The 16,482-nt window shown below is 42.7% G+C and overlaps 1 protein-coding gene across 1 annotated transcript in view; it reads right to left on the reverse strand.

Annotated features, from left to right (window-relative positions):
- Positions 1-16,482, reverse strand: part of CUBN (cubilin) — a 245,413-nt gene continuing 228,931 nt past the window's right edge. Inside the window, exons 61-67 of the mRNA XM_074324816.2 lie at positions 10,935-11,097; positions 10,364-10,569; positions 7,614-7,761; positions 6,520-6,701; positions 3,641-3,806; positions 1,923-2,158; positions 1-490 (exon numbers count right to left, since the gene is read on the reverse strand). Of these exons, the coding sequence (XP_074180917.2) occupies positions 383-490; positions 1,923-2,158; positions 3,641-3,806; positions 6,520-6,701; positions 7,614-7,761; positions 10,364-10,569; positions 10,935-11,097 (1,209 nt within the window). The 3' untranslated portion in view covers positions 1-382. The remainder of the gene's footprint in view (positions 491-1,922; positions 2,159-3,640; positions 3,807-6,519; positions 6,702-7,613; positions 7,762-10,363; positions 10,570-10,934; positions 11,098-16,482) is intronic.

Below are 16,482 nucleotides of genomic sequence, written 5' to 3' on the forward strand. Positions count from 1 at the left end.
TACAATTCAATAGTTTTTATTACCCCTAATTTTACATTCACAGTGAAAATCATACTTCTATTTTATCATCAACCTTTGAAAATGTACAGCACATAAGTCACAATTTCCAACTCTTTAAGGAATTTTAGAAAATTTCAGCTCAAAGTGTTAGAAGGATGACATGGCAGCCAGGACTAAAGAAGCTACATTCTACATTAAAAAAAAAAAAAAAAAGTACAAATATTGATTCTGTACATCCTTTGGTGAAAACCATAAAAGTTCAAATTATTCTCAGTGGCACACCGCAGGGATCACGGATCAGGATGGCAGAATTCTGTCCCGTGTGAGGTCTGATGGCCCCTGCGGAAGAGCCAGAGGGCAGAGAAAACACACGCATGCGCGTTTAGCTGTCCCAAGTTAACCGGATTGCTGATGGACGCACTGCATACTCTGCATGAAATTCTATGAAGACCCGATGCGAGGAGGCCACAAAGGGAGCTATGTTAGTGTCCTAAAATGGAAAAAAAAAAAAAAAAAAAAAGTAACAAGTTATATTTTTCACAAATTTGAACACTTTTCTAGAAATGTTAGTATTGTAAAAAAAAAAAGTACTACATAATGTAGTAAAAAAATTTACGGTAAATCTTCATGTATGTCTAGAAGTGAACTTGCTAAGCATTACTGTAGATACTTTCTGAAAGAATGCTGCATTCCCCTTCGGAATGTTTGCCAATGTCAACTAATTGTCTAAGACTTAGTCATCTTCTAAATCTGAAATGAGACATTTACTGGGTTCTCTGTTCTGTGGGGCCATTTGAATAGCAGTGATGTAATACCTACTGGTCAGGTGACCAAAATTTCTCCCCACATAATTAACTGCATATAAGGAGAGAGCTATCGGAATTTATCAAAGTGTTGTCTATAAACCAGAGGCACTTCGTTAAATAAATTATGCTGTACTGGTGCAAAAGGATACCATCAAACGATTAAATATGATTCACCAGTGTTCTTATTGATATGTTAAGATGTTAATAACTCAGGAGGTGAAAAGAACACACCACAGAACAGTATGAAATATGTGTTTATGTGCAAATATATTCAAAGAAATGTGTTTTGAAAAATATATGGGAGAATTCTCAGGGCTTTGAAAATTTGTATCTATTTTCTGATATTTCTGAAAATAACATTTACCAATTTTACAAATCTAGTCTGACTAGAAAGCCTACATGGGTAAAGAGCATACCAGTAAGAAGCACATATCCTCTCACCAGCAGTCGTACATCCCTTACTTAAAAGCTATGCAAGTATTGACTTTTAGTAAAATGAGAGGGCAGTGAGGGCAGATGAAAGCAAGGTTGAGTCAATGTCAGAATTCTAACTTGATTATTTAGGGAGGATCTAGACCATCAGAACTTTACAAAAATAATCAAACAACTAGTCACCAGACCAGTCTTTAATATCTCTGTGTACTTCTTCAAAGACTTCCCACAATTTTCAACAAGAGGTAGACAAAATGGAGCCAGGCATCCACATTTTCTAAAGCTGTAAACATGCAGAAACAAATGTGGGTATTCAACCCAGACTGGTGGGTTTGAATTACATATGGAACTGTTAAAAAAAAACAACGTGCCATGGCTCCTGCCGCAGAAATTCTCATTCAGTAGGTGTGAGAGGAGACCGGAAAGCTGGCAATGTCATAACTGTAACTAATTGCATAGGTTATTCTGAGGCACAGGTGACTATATTACTAGTCATTTAGGGCAATGACCACTAGGTGGCACTCGTACTCCCAAAATACACAGAAAAGTTAGAAAACTGTACTGAATTTGTAAAAGTACTTTGTGCTTTGTACTTTGCATGTATCTGCCTTTAAAAGTGTATGCTAAGTTATTTTCATTATTTAAACATAACAAATGGGAATTTCTAAAGCCTGCTTTACTCACTGCGCCGCAATATGGTCCAGAGGATGGGGAATTAACATTTGGTCCATCATGGAGTATGAGATAATTCTGGACACAGTCTCCAGGGTCGTCAATGCTGATAAAGTAAAAGCTGACGGTGATAAGCCTTCCAGCAGGAGCAACGATGGTCCATTCGCAGTGAGTGTGGTTCGGGTAAGTGCCCGGATAGCCAGGGCTGGTGAAGGAGCCGCTCTCTCCATAAAGAGTTCCACCACAGCCTACCAGAAAGAATTGCAGGAAGTTTGATACAACAAAGTAGAAACCAGCTAGTGTGCTTTAGTGCATTTACTTGTAAGGCAATACGGTTGTTATTTTCTTAAGGTGCTGAGACCCTCTCCAAGAATCTTGGAAGCAGAAACCCTTTTCCTGTCCCTTCTTTGCCTAAATCCCTCCCACTCCCTCACCCCGCCGCTCAGCCACCCTTTTTCCCTGCATATTCCTTTCCCTGCATTTGATGACTAAGGGACAACTTCCTCTAGGTCGGTTCTTTGAAATGGTGGGCTGCGAACACAATGGGAAGACCGAGAACTGGATAAAGTCATTAGGAGAGAGTAGTTGAAGTTGCTGTGTACTTTTGATGGTGTAGAACTCTGCTGTAGGTGAAGTAAAATTAAAAGTGAAATTCCAGGGCTGAACAAACAAGAGCGCGTTATTGGCAGTTGTGGCAATAATCATTATTATAAAACTGACTTTATCAGGCTTATAACTGACAGTTCCAAGACTAGCATATTTAAAGACAAAGCTCTTTAAGTGTTGGTGTTAATTTGTTCAATTCATTAATTTGTATATGGAAACTATTATTATATTGACCAGATAGCCCTGGGAATCCAGACATGGTACTGCATAGGGCGCAATGAAAAACAAAAACGAAAACTCTGGGCTGGGTGTCTGACCACTGGGGTCCAGCCCTGCCTCTGCCACAATCCAGCTGTGCATTTTGGGCAGCTCATTAATTTGCTGTTTTGTTTCCTTATCTGTAAAATTAGGGCATTGGAGATCATCTTTTAAGCATTTTTAGATGCCAAGATTTCATTATCTATGATTGTCTTGATTGAAGCCTTTTCTTGGCCCTCAGTATATTTAAAGTGAGTCATTTTTATCCTTCTTATTTTGTAAGTTTTTAAGTGTTTTTGAGGACATTTCATTAAGGTATTTTTCCTCTTTTGAGTTAAAGTATTGACATGACTTAAATTTTCTTCAGTTATTTGACAACCAATGAACCAAATATACAGGAAGGTAATTACTGCCCTAAAAAAAGCAATTAACCTCCAGGACTGCCAAGAAATCACAGGGCCTGCCAGGAATACAGCCGCTTACAAATGCACAAGGACGTGTTAGTAATGTGCCTTTTGGGAAACACTTTTAATTCTTCCACCAAGGTAGTTCTTGGTGATCAAACCATACATACACAACAAAATCAGAATTTATAAAACATTTTTGAAATCTTTATACTTTATCTGTATATTATATATAAACATGTATTCTTTACTATGTAGTAATATATACAAATAATGAGTAAATGTAGAATTAAAAAGAATCTCTGTACTTTTCATTGTTAAAACTATCTCTAGTTTTATCAGGAAATAATCGAGTCTACAGATGACTAAAAATATAAGGTCATTTTACTGGCCTTTTTCTATTAGATGCCTTATGTTTTTCTCACCTGTATTGCTTTGCCTTGCAAAGTACAAATGTCTTACCGGAGGGTGATGAAGTCCAGATAATTTCATATCCACGGTTGGAAGTTGTACCATCGCTCTTAAATCGTAGGTATAGTTCATTATTTTGAGAGAAGATAGGATCTGGCAACAGAGTTCCACAATACGTGCCAAGTAATGGCGAGCTGCTATCACTTCCATTTCTCACCTTTGAAAATGAATTATGAATCGTTACATGTGAGCACGTTACACTTTCTTCTCCGATGTATCACTGTGATGCATTAGAATGAAATAAAATATAATAAGTTTCAAACAAAAGGAATTTCTGTATGGATACAACAACAAATGTATACAATTTTTTAATGTTAGATATATTTTAAAAACACACTCTGCAGCAGAATAGATTGTTATTTTTTTTAAGTTCACTGCATGGAGTAGACACATATAAAAACAGGAAATGAGTCAGTTGGTGTATATGTGGGCAACCACTGTGAAATCGGCCATATTCTGTCCTCAAGCTTAGCTAATTACTGTGTATTCCCAACCAGTGGGACTCAGAGGAGGGAGGATCCTTGAGAAGCAGTAAAGGCAGAGTTGGAACCAGCCCGACGTGGAGGGATGCTGGTCTTGCTGATATACATACTCACAATCCTGAGAGTTCCTCCAGTCTCTTTATAATTTTATGCTTTAACATTTGGTCAACTGCTGGTTGTCTTAAGTCATAGAGTTTCCTCGGAGGCTCAATGGCTGGTCTTGTTGGGTTGTGTTGATCTGCAGAGGTTCCTTTTAGGTCTACTAGTAACCAATGGGAGAGAATAATGCCTCTCTGGTGCTTTTTGGAGTATTCCTCTCGGTGTTTAAACAAGGTGACCTTGCCATGGATGGAGTAACCGGTTATCTACCAGGAGAGGGGTGCCATATCCAAGAACACGGGAGGACCAGACCTGCCACCACTGTACTCTTGGCTTTGGGTCTCTTTCCGGCGGATTTTCTTTTATAAAATGCTGATGCTCTGAGAGGAAGCGTGAGATATTAATTCCCACTGAGTACCCTGAACACTTATTCTATTCATTTTTCTCTTCATGGGACCCACAAGAGTGGTCGACATCTCTGGGACATTAGAGGACCCTGACAGGGAAGGTGATGGTTTTGAAGACAAATGCAGATTCCAAATGTGATCTAGCGTTTGGCCTTCGTTTGGTAGTAATACAGTTGGAATCCTCAGAAAGTTTCGTTCCCGCCATAGTTAACATGGAGGGAACACCGAGGCTTGCTGGTGTGGCTGCCATACAAACCATACCATAATCTTCCCACCAAGAACCAGATGCCAGTGACACTTTACAGGCCTGAGTTGCAGTTTCTTGGCTTTGCTGATTGGATAGGAAGTGTCAGACCCATTTCTATGGGATAAGAAGGGACAGCTGGGGGGATCTGGCCTTTGCTTCCCAGCACCCAGAAGCAAATGGCAAACGTTAACATCAGTAGCGGCCAGCTGAGACTTGAGATGAGCCAGGAGTAGTGCCCTGGGACTCTGAATTGATGGGATAGTTCTGTGCTTTCTCCATCTCCCACTCCTCCCCTCAGGTCTGCTTACGGCTTCATAAACATTTCTAGGCTCCAGGGTAGGTGAGATACATAATTTGAGAGTTTATACCCTGATTGACACAAAGCCATACTGTATTTCTCTCCTCATTTCCTCCCTCCGGCTACAATCCATCTCATCTCCTCCCCGTTTCCTCCCATGGCAAGTATTTCCCATGAAAAATGTAGGTACTTCCACCCAGGACTTGTTGCACTAGAGGCTGAGAATATTCATGAACAAAAACTTAGATGAACTCTGTAGGGGAGAACTTTCCAGGAAAAGAAAACTCTCTAACAAGCGTAGAGGGGCAAACTTGTTGGAAAGCTCACCGAAGACTCTCGTGTGGCTCCAAATTCAATTCACAGAGGAATTCAGCACCCTCTGTGTCTACAAGGTTTGTCTTGCACCTCCATGCGTTTCCTAAGAACGAATTCATTTTCCACAGAGTTTGCCAAGGACAGCCAGGTGAGCTCCAGGGTTTTTATGGCAAAATGGAGGCGCTGAGCTCCGGTGCACCCTCCCTGTCAGTCACGGGCTCGTTCTGAACATCTCGCTGTGACCGGCAAGCTAACAGTCCTTCTCACTTAGACAGTGACAGCGAAGTCGGGCAGAAAGGATACAGGGGGCTCTTCCGGTGGTGGGGGTGGGGTCGCGAAGGTGCAAGCGCGCCAGGAGCAGGGCTCTTGCTCCAGACTCAGGAGGTGTATCCCCGGTGTGTTTGGAGAAGGAGTGGAGGCTGGGTGGGAGAACGACAAACCCAAGTTGCTTCTTTTTCCAGTCCAGAGCGCTCCAGGAAGGACCAGAACACGCTTCCTGCTTCTGCGGAGCAGTGTGTCAAGGGCACGGCCTCCTTGTTCTGGCGTCAGGGAAATCAGGCTGACAGATTTAGGATCGTGTGGTTTCAGTTTCAGCTGCACACAAACACACTTCCTAGAGTCCGTGCCATCGTCCACCTCCCAAGGTAGCACTTTGCACTTGCACCCGTCTGGTTCTTCCAGTTGGGACTCACACATCACTTCCTTCAAGAAGCCTCCTGTGTCCCCAAACCGACTCTGTTAGTCCTTCCCACATCGCGTGGGAATTGACTACCTCCTGTGTATCTGTCCCACCGGACCATGGGCCTCTGGGGGGCCCTCAGCGTGTCGTGCTCCCTGTTGGGTTTCTGTGCCTGGACCTAGAAGATGCTTGGTAAATATTTGTGGAATGAAGGAATAATGAATACATTCATGAAATGGATGAGGGATATACAATTAGCACTAGCAGAGAACAAAGTGGAAAATCTGAAGGGACCCGTCATCTTTTACATAATTCATTTACGTGGCATCCAAATGTATGTTACCTCCAAGAAATCATGTCTGCATTCGCTCGAGTCCTCGATGCCAAATGAATGGAAGAAGAGGGAAATGGTGTGGTTCTGTGGTGCTGTGAGGGTAACGGTGCAGTCCACGTTATTGTCGTAATTATCTGGCCACCCAGGACTCTTCAGGTTGCCAAACGCCTTGTTGTATTGCCTGTCGCAACCTTAGAGGAAAGTAAAATTCATGATTAATGTATGCGTGCCGATATTTAGTGTTCTTTCAACCTCACAGGAATGATTCAAAAAGATGATTACATTGGAACAAAGTTTAGAAAAAAAGGTAACCCAGGTTCTTCATTTACCTTTGTGATGGCGGAGGTTCCAAGAGGTGAGGTAAAGGGCCCGTAGGGAATGCCATTCTCTGTGTTATTAACAGGACCCCCCACACCCATGGGAAAGGCGAGGTCTGAGCACTCTCCTGAGAAGACGAATATTCTAGCATTCTGTGCACTTTTCTGATCACACTGAGGTGGACTTGGTAGACATTTAGACTTTTTTTTTTTTTGGCATTAATGTGTCTACCTCCAAGACAGAGTCTTGTATGAGGATTTTCCTTTAAATCTTTTGACAAATTATTTGTTTTGATAGAACTGGCAAATTGTTGTTTATCATTTTTGGTTAAAAAATAAAAAATACACCCTGAGTAGTTCTATGTGTTTGTCTTCATGAAAGGCAGCATTAGTTTTAATCAAGCTTGAAATGAACATTAAATATTCTCTGAAAATAAACTTCTCAGATATAGTAATCAAAGAACCCTTTCAGAGCTTCTTGGTTTTTCCAAAATAATTTCCTAAGATACAGTGATTTATGTGGTCAAGTGGATAATTAATAAAGTAACTGGCATATTTTTAAATGAACTACAGGAACTTTCAAGAATATGCTAGCATCCTAAACATTTTAATTGGTGTATTATTCACGTTACTTCCTCAGAAACCAACTTTAGTAATTTGATAAATGGGGCCTGGTTTGTGGCTCATGTTAACAAACTGTCATTTACGCACAGGAGTCCATTCTATAACAGTACTCGTCGTAATGGGGGCAGGTTTCTGAACAAAAGATACCGTTCCAGCACTCACCTGCAATCTGATAGGTAAAACCCACTGCAGTGTTTTCATTAAAGACTTCCGATTTGAAAATGACAACTGCGGTGCTTGTAGAAGAATACAACGTTGGTACAGCTGAAGCATTTCTGCCACAGAAGTGAATTCCTGGATTTCCATTACTCTGAAATGACAGAGAAGCCAAATCACATCAGATTTCATTTCAGAAGAGGAGAGGCCACAACAGAAATTAAACTGCATATAAAAATAATGCTTAGCTATTCAGCCATGGAAACTAGTGCAAGTGTTTGAAGCACTCGGCAGCAAGACTCACTCTCATTGGCCTTAGAATCCGCAAATGTCTCATTCTCTGAGCGACAGGAGGCAGGGAGGCCAAGTTTCTGCTGAAACTACGAGACAGACACTTGCCTCCTGAAAACAAGACCCTTCCCCTCTCTTCACAGGCAAGGCCTGGGCCCTAGCTCGGAACTCATCCAGCTCTCCCAGCTCCCTGCAGTTCTCCTCCTGGGGGTTTGTCCATAGTCTGGGACTCTGCAAGACTACCCAGCACTGCTCCTAGCCACTACCCCTTCACAAATCTAACCAGGGACTTTGACAGTACTGTGAGCAAGGCAGCTGCTGCCTGTAATGAGGTCCATTTCCCTTTGTAAAACTTGGGCAGCCCTCATGACCTCTCAAGGGGATAGGAGAAATGCAGTCTGACACCTATCCATCATTGCATGGAAACAACCCCATAGCTAAATCAAGGCATCTGCTGCCTCTCACGCACAGGTCTGCCTGTCTACACCTGTAGTTCTTGGTTACCTCCTGAAAGGCCCATCCCCCTGTCCTGCTGGTAATAGGAGTCACTCATCTGTGCTTCCACCTCCTGATGTTGGTCCTTTCCTAACGTTGCCTGCTTGATCCTCTGATCTTTACCTGCACTGCTAACCACCCCTTACACATCCTTAATCTATCCATGTTGTGCCCTGATGCACCCTGGGTCTCCAGCAGCCTCCTGCTGGAGGCCTTTCTTTTCCCATACTCTACAGTTCATTGAGTAGGAATGGGGGGCTGGGGGCAGGGATTCTGAGGTTGCTCACTGTAGCACCTGTGCCTGCATCAAAGTTAGTTCTCCTCTGAGGGTCTCTCCATCTCGCCCGAGATACTCTCCCACCCTTCTCATCACTCTCACTTTCATTGTGGTTACCTTAAGGGCTTGCTGTGTCTTAGCTCAGAGTCATTTTCTGAACCCTTGGAGGTTTCCCTGTTTTCACAGATGACCCATCAACAGTCCTAATTTGCATTCCTTCCTACCAGTGACTTTCTCCTGGCAAAGTCTCTGTGCTATGTTGCCCACCCCAATGCTGGCTATACAGACACATCTTTTTATCAACTACAGTGCCTCCAGCACGTCAGTCTTTCAGGATCTTCCAACTGTATCTCCCCTTTCTACTCTTGGACACCTGGAAAGTTCCAGTTTCTGCCAGTTATCCGTCAATTTCTTACCTTTCCACCTACTACTGAAATCCTTTGTTCTTTCCTTAATTAGGTCAGTTGAATTCATTATTCATTCATGACAAATATATATCGGATCTTATCTCAGGCCAGTCTAGCTGCCATTACGACCCAGAGCTGCCTGGTGTCCAGTAAGTAGCACGTCTGTACCCAGATGGTAGTCTGCCCGGATCTGCTTTGTCTCAGCTTCGTGAAGCAGCGGGAAGTGGAAAGAGCTTTAGGCAAGGGCTTTGTTCCACTTGGCTCTCAGTCCCTCCAGGAAGGGGAATAGGAATCGTATCCTGAATGATGAGAACTTAGCCCCTGACCACCGTGGGAGCATAGGAGGTACCTCGGTGTCTCCGCCTTTTAATAATTCAGCAAATCTGGTGTCTACTCAGCAGCCGGCGCTTCTCAGCCAAACTAGATTTTTCTACTCCACCAAGATATATGTGTAAAACAGGAGACTTCAAATTTTCCAGCACATAGGGGTGGGGTGACTATGACACTCCTAAAATGAACTGGGGCAGATGACGTGGTCCTCGGAGAGCAGAGGGACAATCCAGGTGTTCCCCCAGGCATCCATCTTCAGTTCCTGACTCCTCACGCTCCATAGGTTTCCTGGATAATCTCATTACTCTCGTTACGTTAACTACCGACTCATATGACAATGACAACCGAATCTTCAGGCCGTCTATCAATACCACACTTTTACGTCCCACTGTCTCCTCAATATCCCATGGGCAATTCAGATTCATCATTCCTTTTAAACCAAAACAGCTTTTTTTCTCTCTGTGTCTTTTTCTCTCTTCCGTTACCATGAATATCGTCCTCTGGACTGGGGCCAAATGGCCTCTTCATTGATTTCCCTGTGTTCAGAATTGACCCCTTCAATTTACCTTTCACACAGGTGCCATTAACTATAGGAGTGTTTTTCCAGGCATGGCCCGGGGAGCACGAGTATCACAACGCCAGAGATACTCGTCAAAAATTCAGAGGAATGGGTACTATGTGGAGGGCTTAGTCTCCGAGGGTGGGTCCCAGGGAATGCACTTGTATCAGGACACCCAGATGTATCTTTTGCACATGAAAGTTTGAGAGCTTCTGACTGAAGAACCAAGTTCAAGTTTCTTACCCCCTAAACAGAGGGTTTGTGTTAACTGCAAAACACATTAAGCTGGAAGTAACTTTGACAATTTATTCCATCATGCCCTCATTACTTCAAGTGTTTCTCCAGTACTGGTGAGAAGGTTACTAGATGTGACTGTCATTCACCCTATAATTATTACCTGTGGTGCGTCCTGAAACTCTAAGTAATTCTGGTGGCAATCTTGCGGGGGCAGCTGTAGTTTCCACACAGTTATCTCAACCTGCTGATGTGGGGGAGCTTCAAAGATCCAAGTACAGGTGGAAAACGGGACATCTGGATTTGATGAATTGGGTGATGACATATTTTGTGGGGTCCGAGTTGCATTATATGTTCCACCACAAGTCACTAAGATGGGAAAAAAGAACAACTTTCAGGACAATTTTTATTCAAGTCTCATCTCACTCACGTCTCATCTCACACAATATTTAAAATTCTGCTTTCCCTGCCCATCCAGCCCAAAGGAGCTATACTTACATTGTTCTGTGAAGGATTTAGGGTATATATTCTTGACTAAGAATTGTACTAGATTTGGATTAGTCATGGATTAAACACAGGGTAATTAGCATGGTGTCTAGTAATTGACACTGAGCTTAGATGATAATTAACATTGAGTTGATTAATTAACATGAGTTTATATATAAGCATGGCATTATATTCAGTGCATAAAAACATGTGTTTCGTAATATATAAAAATATCTCAATTTACTCACTGTTGATGATGGTATATGTAGCGTTAAATCCTTCCCTTTCTAAAGTTATGTCACTGACAAATTGAACTGTCAGGAAGTTACTAGAAGAGATAAAGGGAGCAGGTACAGTGGAACCACAAAACGTTCCAGCCAAGTTGGCGTTTTCACTATCCCCATCATATAACTGAAAAGAAAAACCGTTCATTAGTTCTCCACTATTCACAGGGAAGTTGCATATGTTACACTAAAATAGACGTGAAGTCACAACAGTTCATGATTAAGAATCTTCCATTGATGTTCTTAGAGCTAGTTTTCATTTAGGAACAGAATTGCTATTGAATTGATTATATTATAATGATTTACAGTAAAAACCTGGTATGATGCCCACATTTTTTTCTCATTGTTAAAGTAATATATGATTTTAAAAATAATGTGTCATGACCGTTAGCAAACCCATCGCCATCCTCACTGCCACTCTCACTAACTACCACACTGGTCCACGCCACTGTCACCTCCTGGGTTCTCACTGCTGCCTCCCCGATTTCATTTTTGTCCCTCTCTAGCTTGTTCTCAACATGCCAGCCAGGGGCTTCAGTTAAGATGTAAGTGAGCCAGGTCACTTCTGGGCTGAGAACTCTTGTAACTGCTTCCCACCCCCCGAGTATAAAAGCCAAGCCATTACAATGACTTCCAAGGCCTGGTAGAATCTGCCCTCCCTGACCTTTCCCATCTGATATCTCACTGTCCCCACGTAATTCAGTTTTCTCTGCTCCTTGAGCAAACCAGGCTCACTCCTGTTTCACAGCCCTGCATTCCTGGTTTCCTTTGCCTGGAACATGCTTGGCCTATAAGCCCATATGGCTTGTGTCCCTTCATCCCTCCAGGTGTTTACTCAAATATCACCGACTTGGTGAGGCCTTCCCTGACCACCTTACTTAAAATCTAAATGCTCCCTTCATTCCCTTTCTCCTTCCTTGCTCTATATTTTCTTTAGCGCGTGCATTGCCTCTACATACTGTGTATATTACTGATGTTCTTGTCTCCCATTCTGAAAGGAATTCAAGTTCTGTGAAAGCAGATTACTGTCTGCTCTGTTTCCTGCTGTGTCCCATGTTTAGAAGAGTCTCTGGCACATAAGAGGCACTCAGTGAATATCTAACAGATGAGTAAGCACTGTGATTCCTCTCTACTAGTACCCACCCTTCCCAACCCTGTTCTTCCCCAGAATTTGTTATATCAATTAACGGCTCCAGCCTAAAACTTCAGTCATGCTTGATTCCTCTTTCTTTCCACCCCTGCCCCCCGCCACCCTACACTACTCTACTCTGCCTTCAAAATCTGTCCCACAGGGCCCCACCTCCTTACTACCACCATCATCCTTCACCAATATTCCTGTAACATCTTCCTGATAGATGTTTCTTAACCACCAAGCTGCCTGAGTGTTCACAAACTTCAATCGGATTACGCTCCTGCTCAGCCTAAAATGCTCCAGCAGATCTCATTACACCCAAGGTAAAACCCAAACTCTTTGTGGTGGTCTGGCCTGGACCTGCGCTCAGCCCGCGCTCACTCCCCTGCTTCCCGTGAGCCCTCCATCCCAGGCCTCCTGCTCACTGCTCTTCCTGCTGGGAGCACTCTCTCCTCCGCTCTGAGACGGACCATTCCTCCCGCCACAGGCTCTCAGCTCAAATGCCACCTCCTCAGAGAGCCCGCCCAACCTAATGTGGCCTGCCCCCAACATCCTCCTCTTCTATTTTCTTATCAGAATGAAAACTAATCTTATTTGTTGCTTATTGACTTTTCCTGGTCTCTCCCAACAAGATCTTAAAAGCCATGGGCTATTCACTGTGGGGTTGCCAGCGCCCACAACAAGTCCCAGCCACAGGAGCCTTCAACAAATGCCTATTGAAATCGTGGATGCCTGGATCGATCTCTCTCAAATACATTACTAGAATACAAAGGTTTCTCCGGTTGAGTAATCTTCATGGTATTTCTAAAACAAGCAGGTGTGTAGACCCAAATGTTGAATTTATAACAGAACCATGGTATGTATAAACCTCAGACTACCCATGACCACTGACATTATTTTAAAATGCCAGGTAAATATAAAATAGAAATGGTTAAAGAGTAATTTCATAATGAACAGAAAGAATAAATTTACCACTAGATGGCACTGTCTCTCCCGCTTAAATGTGATTTTAGAACATTTGGAGCCAGAAGAGACTGAAGAATTGGATAACCTAGTCCCTCATTTTATAAAAGGGTAGATTGGCCAAGTTTTAGGTAACATACTTTTTTTCTGGTAAGCAAGTTAAAATTGTATTATAATCATTGCTGCCTTTATCAACATATTCATATTACAGTGTTATTCCAGGTACGGCTTGCCGGGGCCCTGTGCTAGGTCCTATGCATACAAGGATGTATAAGGCACTTTCCATGCATTCAAGACACTCACTGACACTCACAAATTAGTGAGAGAATGAGATCCATAAACTAAATATACATACATATGTGTGTGTGAATTATATATAGGATAAAGAAAAATAAGTGCTACAATAAAAGAATCAAATGTGATAGCGGAACCGAGAAGACGGAGTCAGGGAAGAGCTCACACAGACATTTAAAAGGAAGTAGAGACCTTGCAGCCCTGCAGAAGAGGAAGGGCAGCCCAAGCAGAGGACCATGGTGCGGAAGGAAGGCCGCAGGAGAATAAATGGCATGGCGTGTCTCAGCACCTCCCCACCCTTCCATGTTTCTGGAGGTGAGGGTGAGAGAACAGAAGTGGCATTGGGAAAGCACATTGGGGCAAGACTGTGACGTTCCATACATTTCATGCAAAGGAGTCTGCATCTTCTGCCGTAGGAGTCACCAGATCTGGTTTGGGTTTTGAATAGATAACTGATGAATGTGATGGAAGGGAGTTACATAATGCCCAGCCTCCAGCTGATGTCTGCAGCAGTTCATTCATGGCCACAATGAGATTTCTCTTCATTGAGTTGCATTAGGCAGGCTGTGGCCTCTGCACAACTGGTTGGGCTCCTGGACTCCAGTGCAGCTGATGCCAAGACTGTCTCTGTGTGCTCTCCCATTCCCTGCTCACCCTAAATCTCCAGTCCGGACTTCCACAGGGCAGCTCCAGGGAGTGTGGCAGGAGGGGCGCTGCGCAACACTGGAGGTGGGAACCATATGGGCTCAGATATAAACGTTGCCCCTAGGACCGTGCCCTGAGGATGCACATAGCCGCTTGCTGCCACATACTGCATTCGGTGGCCAGATGTTGTCTGGTAAAACTGCTGTAGACCTGGAGCTTGAAATATATTCTAAGTCTCCTGGACATAGAGAAATGATGACAAGAATTTCGTGTTTTCTCAGCTTTTACAATTCTTTGAGAGTGGAGCATATTAGAATCTACTTCAGATCCTGAAGAGGTTGCACAAGTAAGTTAGGGGAAGACAGCCTCTGATGACAAGTACCAGTGCAGGACCCTGCATTTTATCCAACCAGGAATTTGAGCAGTAGAAGAAAGTGGGGAAGGATGTGTTTGGATTTTAATGTCTACGAACTTTCAGTGCAAAAGGGCAATATACTTTGATATTGGACTTTAATTCTTGTCAAATTTAACTTAATAATTTTAGACATTAACTTTCGTAGGATTTTATCGTTTAATATTTCCCTGGGAATTTGATAACAGGAGGCTTTTTACATTCTTATTTGGAGCATCTCTGCATTGCGTCTCAGAGTATTTTCATGGATTCTTTGATTTTATCGAGGAGCCTCTGTTAGAGTCTGTTGGACAACATGTCTGGACATAATTTGGGATGGAAAAGAGAATAGAGTAGTTTTTCAGGTTTGGGGTTGAACTCTGATCCATTCCGGAATCTTTTAGAAAAAATGTTATACTGGTGCCAGTGGTCTTGGGAAGAGCCACAAGTAGCAAAGATTAGAATTAGCTCCATCAATGCAGGAATTTTTATGCCATTATTATTATTATTATTATTATTATTATCTTATCTCAGTGTTCTTTTCCAGTATTTGGAGCAGTGACTGAAAGGTAGTGGGTGCTCATATGAACATTTATTGAATGAATGAATGAATGAATGAATGAATAGGTACTGCCTCATAAGGCTAGGAACCCAATGTCTTGATAGATGGTTGGTCTCCCCAGAGTTGGACAGCCCCTCCTCTCCGAGGCTGACCACAGACTGAATGGTTAAGCCCAGTGGGTTAAGACAGATGTTTTCAGTGGGAAGAGTACTACCCTCTAGAGAGTGTTTTGCAGAAGTGTGGTGTTTTTGGGGTTATCACAATAATTTGGGGCTATAACTGGCATTTAGCGTTTAGAAGCCACATGGCAGAATTCCATCCTACAATTCACAGGACAATTCTGCAAAGCGGCGATTTATTCTATGCCCTACATCACTTGTGAATGTCCTGCCAGATATTTGTGTAAAAACACTGTTTATAATTATTTGATCCCAGAACGTGCATCCGCTCTGTATATACATACAAAATATTTTTGCACAGCTTTAATAGGCCCCAATTTTTCCAAGAATTCAATTACTGTGTAAGTCGAGGGAAGAGTTTTTCTTTAGAACTTTTTATTTTAGTTTTTCCCCCATTTTAGAAATTCTAATTGCAGATGGTGATACTGCCATTGACATTGAAGTTGCAAATAAAGCCCTCCCATATTAAATTTACACTTTCCCCAAATAAGAAGAATCTAACTACTTTATCATGTGACTTAGCATAGTTGGGTCAGGGCATTTACATGTTGAAATCTGCACTATTTTATATACTTTTAACTCTCCTTTTAATTGCAGTTAGTACGTTATATTGATATCTTTGAAATCTGCATATAAGCAGGCTGTAGCATAGATGACTGTCCCTTCAGATGGCCAAGGAAGCATTACAAAATAGTGGCTGTTAAAACAGGCACTGACTGGGCTGAGAAGGAGTTGGGTAACATTAGGAAGGAGCCATCTCCTTTCTGCTTCTTCCATGTTGCCTAGCAGAGAACCGTCAGTTTGGGTGCCAGGTCTGAGCCCTCTCTGCCACTTCACTCACTGCTCACCACAGAGGAGCAACCTAAGTCCTCTTAAGTGTTGAGGAGCTGGGCACGCTCTACATAGCTTGCAGCCCCTCTGTGCGCCCCTCTCTTTGGTAGCCGGACTCCCACAGGAAGCACGCCTTTGTGATGTCCCCCCCAAAGCCTGGCTCAGCTGTCCCATCTAGGAAGTCCTTCCTGACCCCAAATGACACCAGTCGTTCTCTCTTCTGTTCTCCTTTTCTACATTGTTCATATTTATCATTTTTGTCATGTTGTGGAGTCATTTATATGCTCACATGTTGGTCTCCCCACCCTATAGCTCCTTGACGGACTGTATTTTTAACTCTCCCCATGGAGTACGATGCTTAGCATGAAATCATGCCACGTGACTCCTTATGGAATGGATATGATGTTAATTTCAACAGCAACCACTCAGTGAAATACACTATTCACTATGTGTCTTAACAACTTTTGAAGTCAACCCTTTCAAAAACAGCAATGATATGATTACAAATGAAAAAA

The sequence above is a fragment of the Rhinolophus sinicus genome, chromosome 1 (genome assembly GCF_057876585.1).
Source record: "Rhinolophus sinicus isolate RSI-liver-muscle chromosome 1, RSI-T2T, whole genome shotgun sequence".
Taxonomy (NCBI): domain Eukaryota; kingdom Metazoa; phylum Chordata; class Mammalia; order Chiroptera; family Rhinolophidae; genus Rhinolophus; species Rhinolophus sinicus.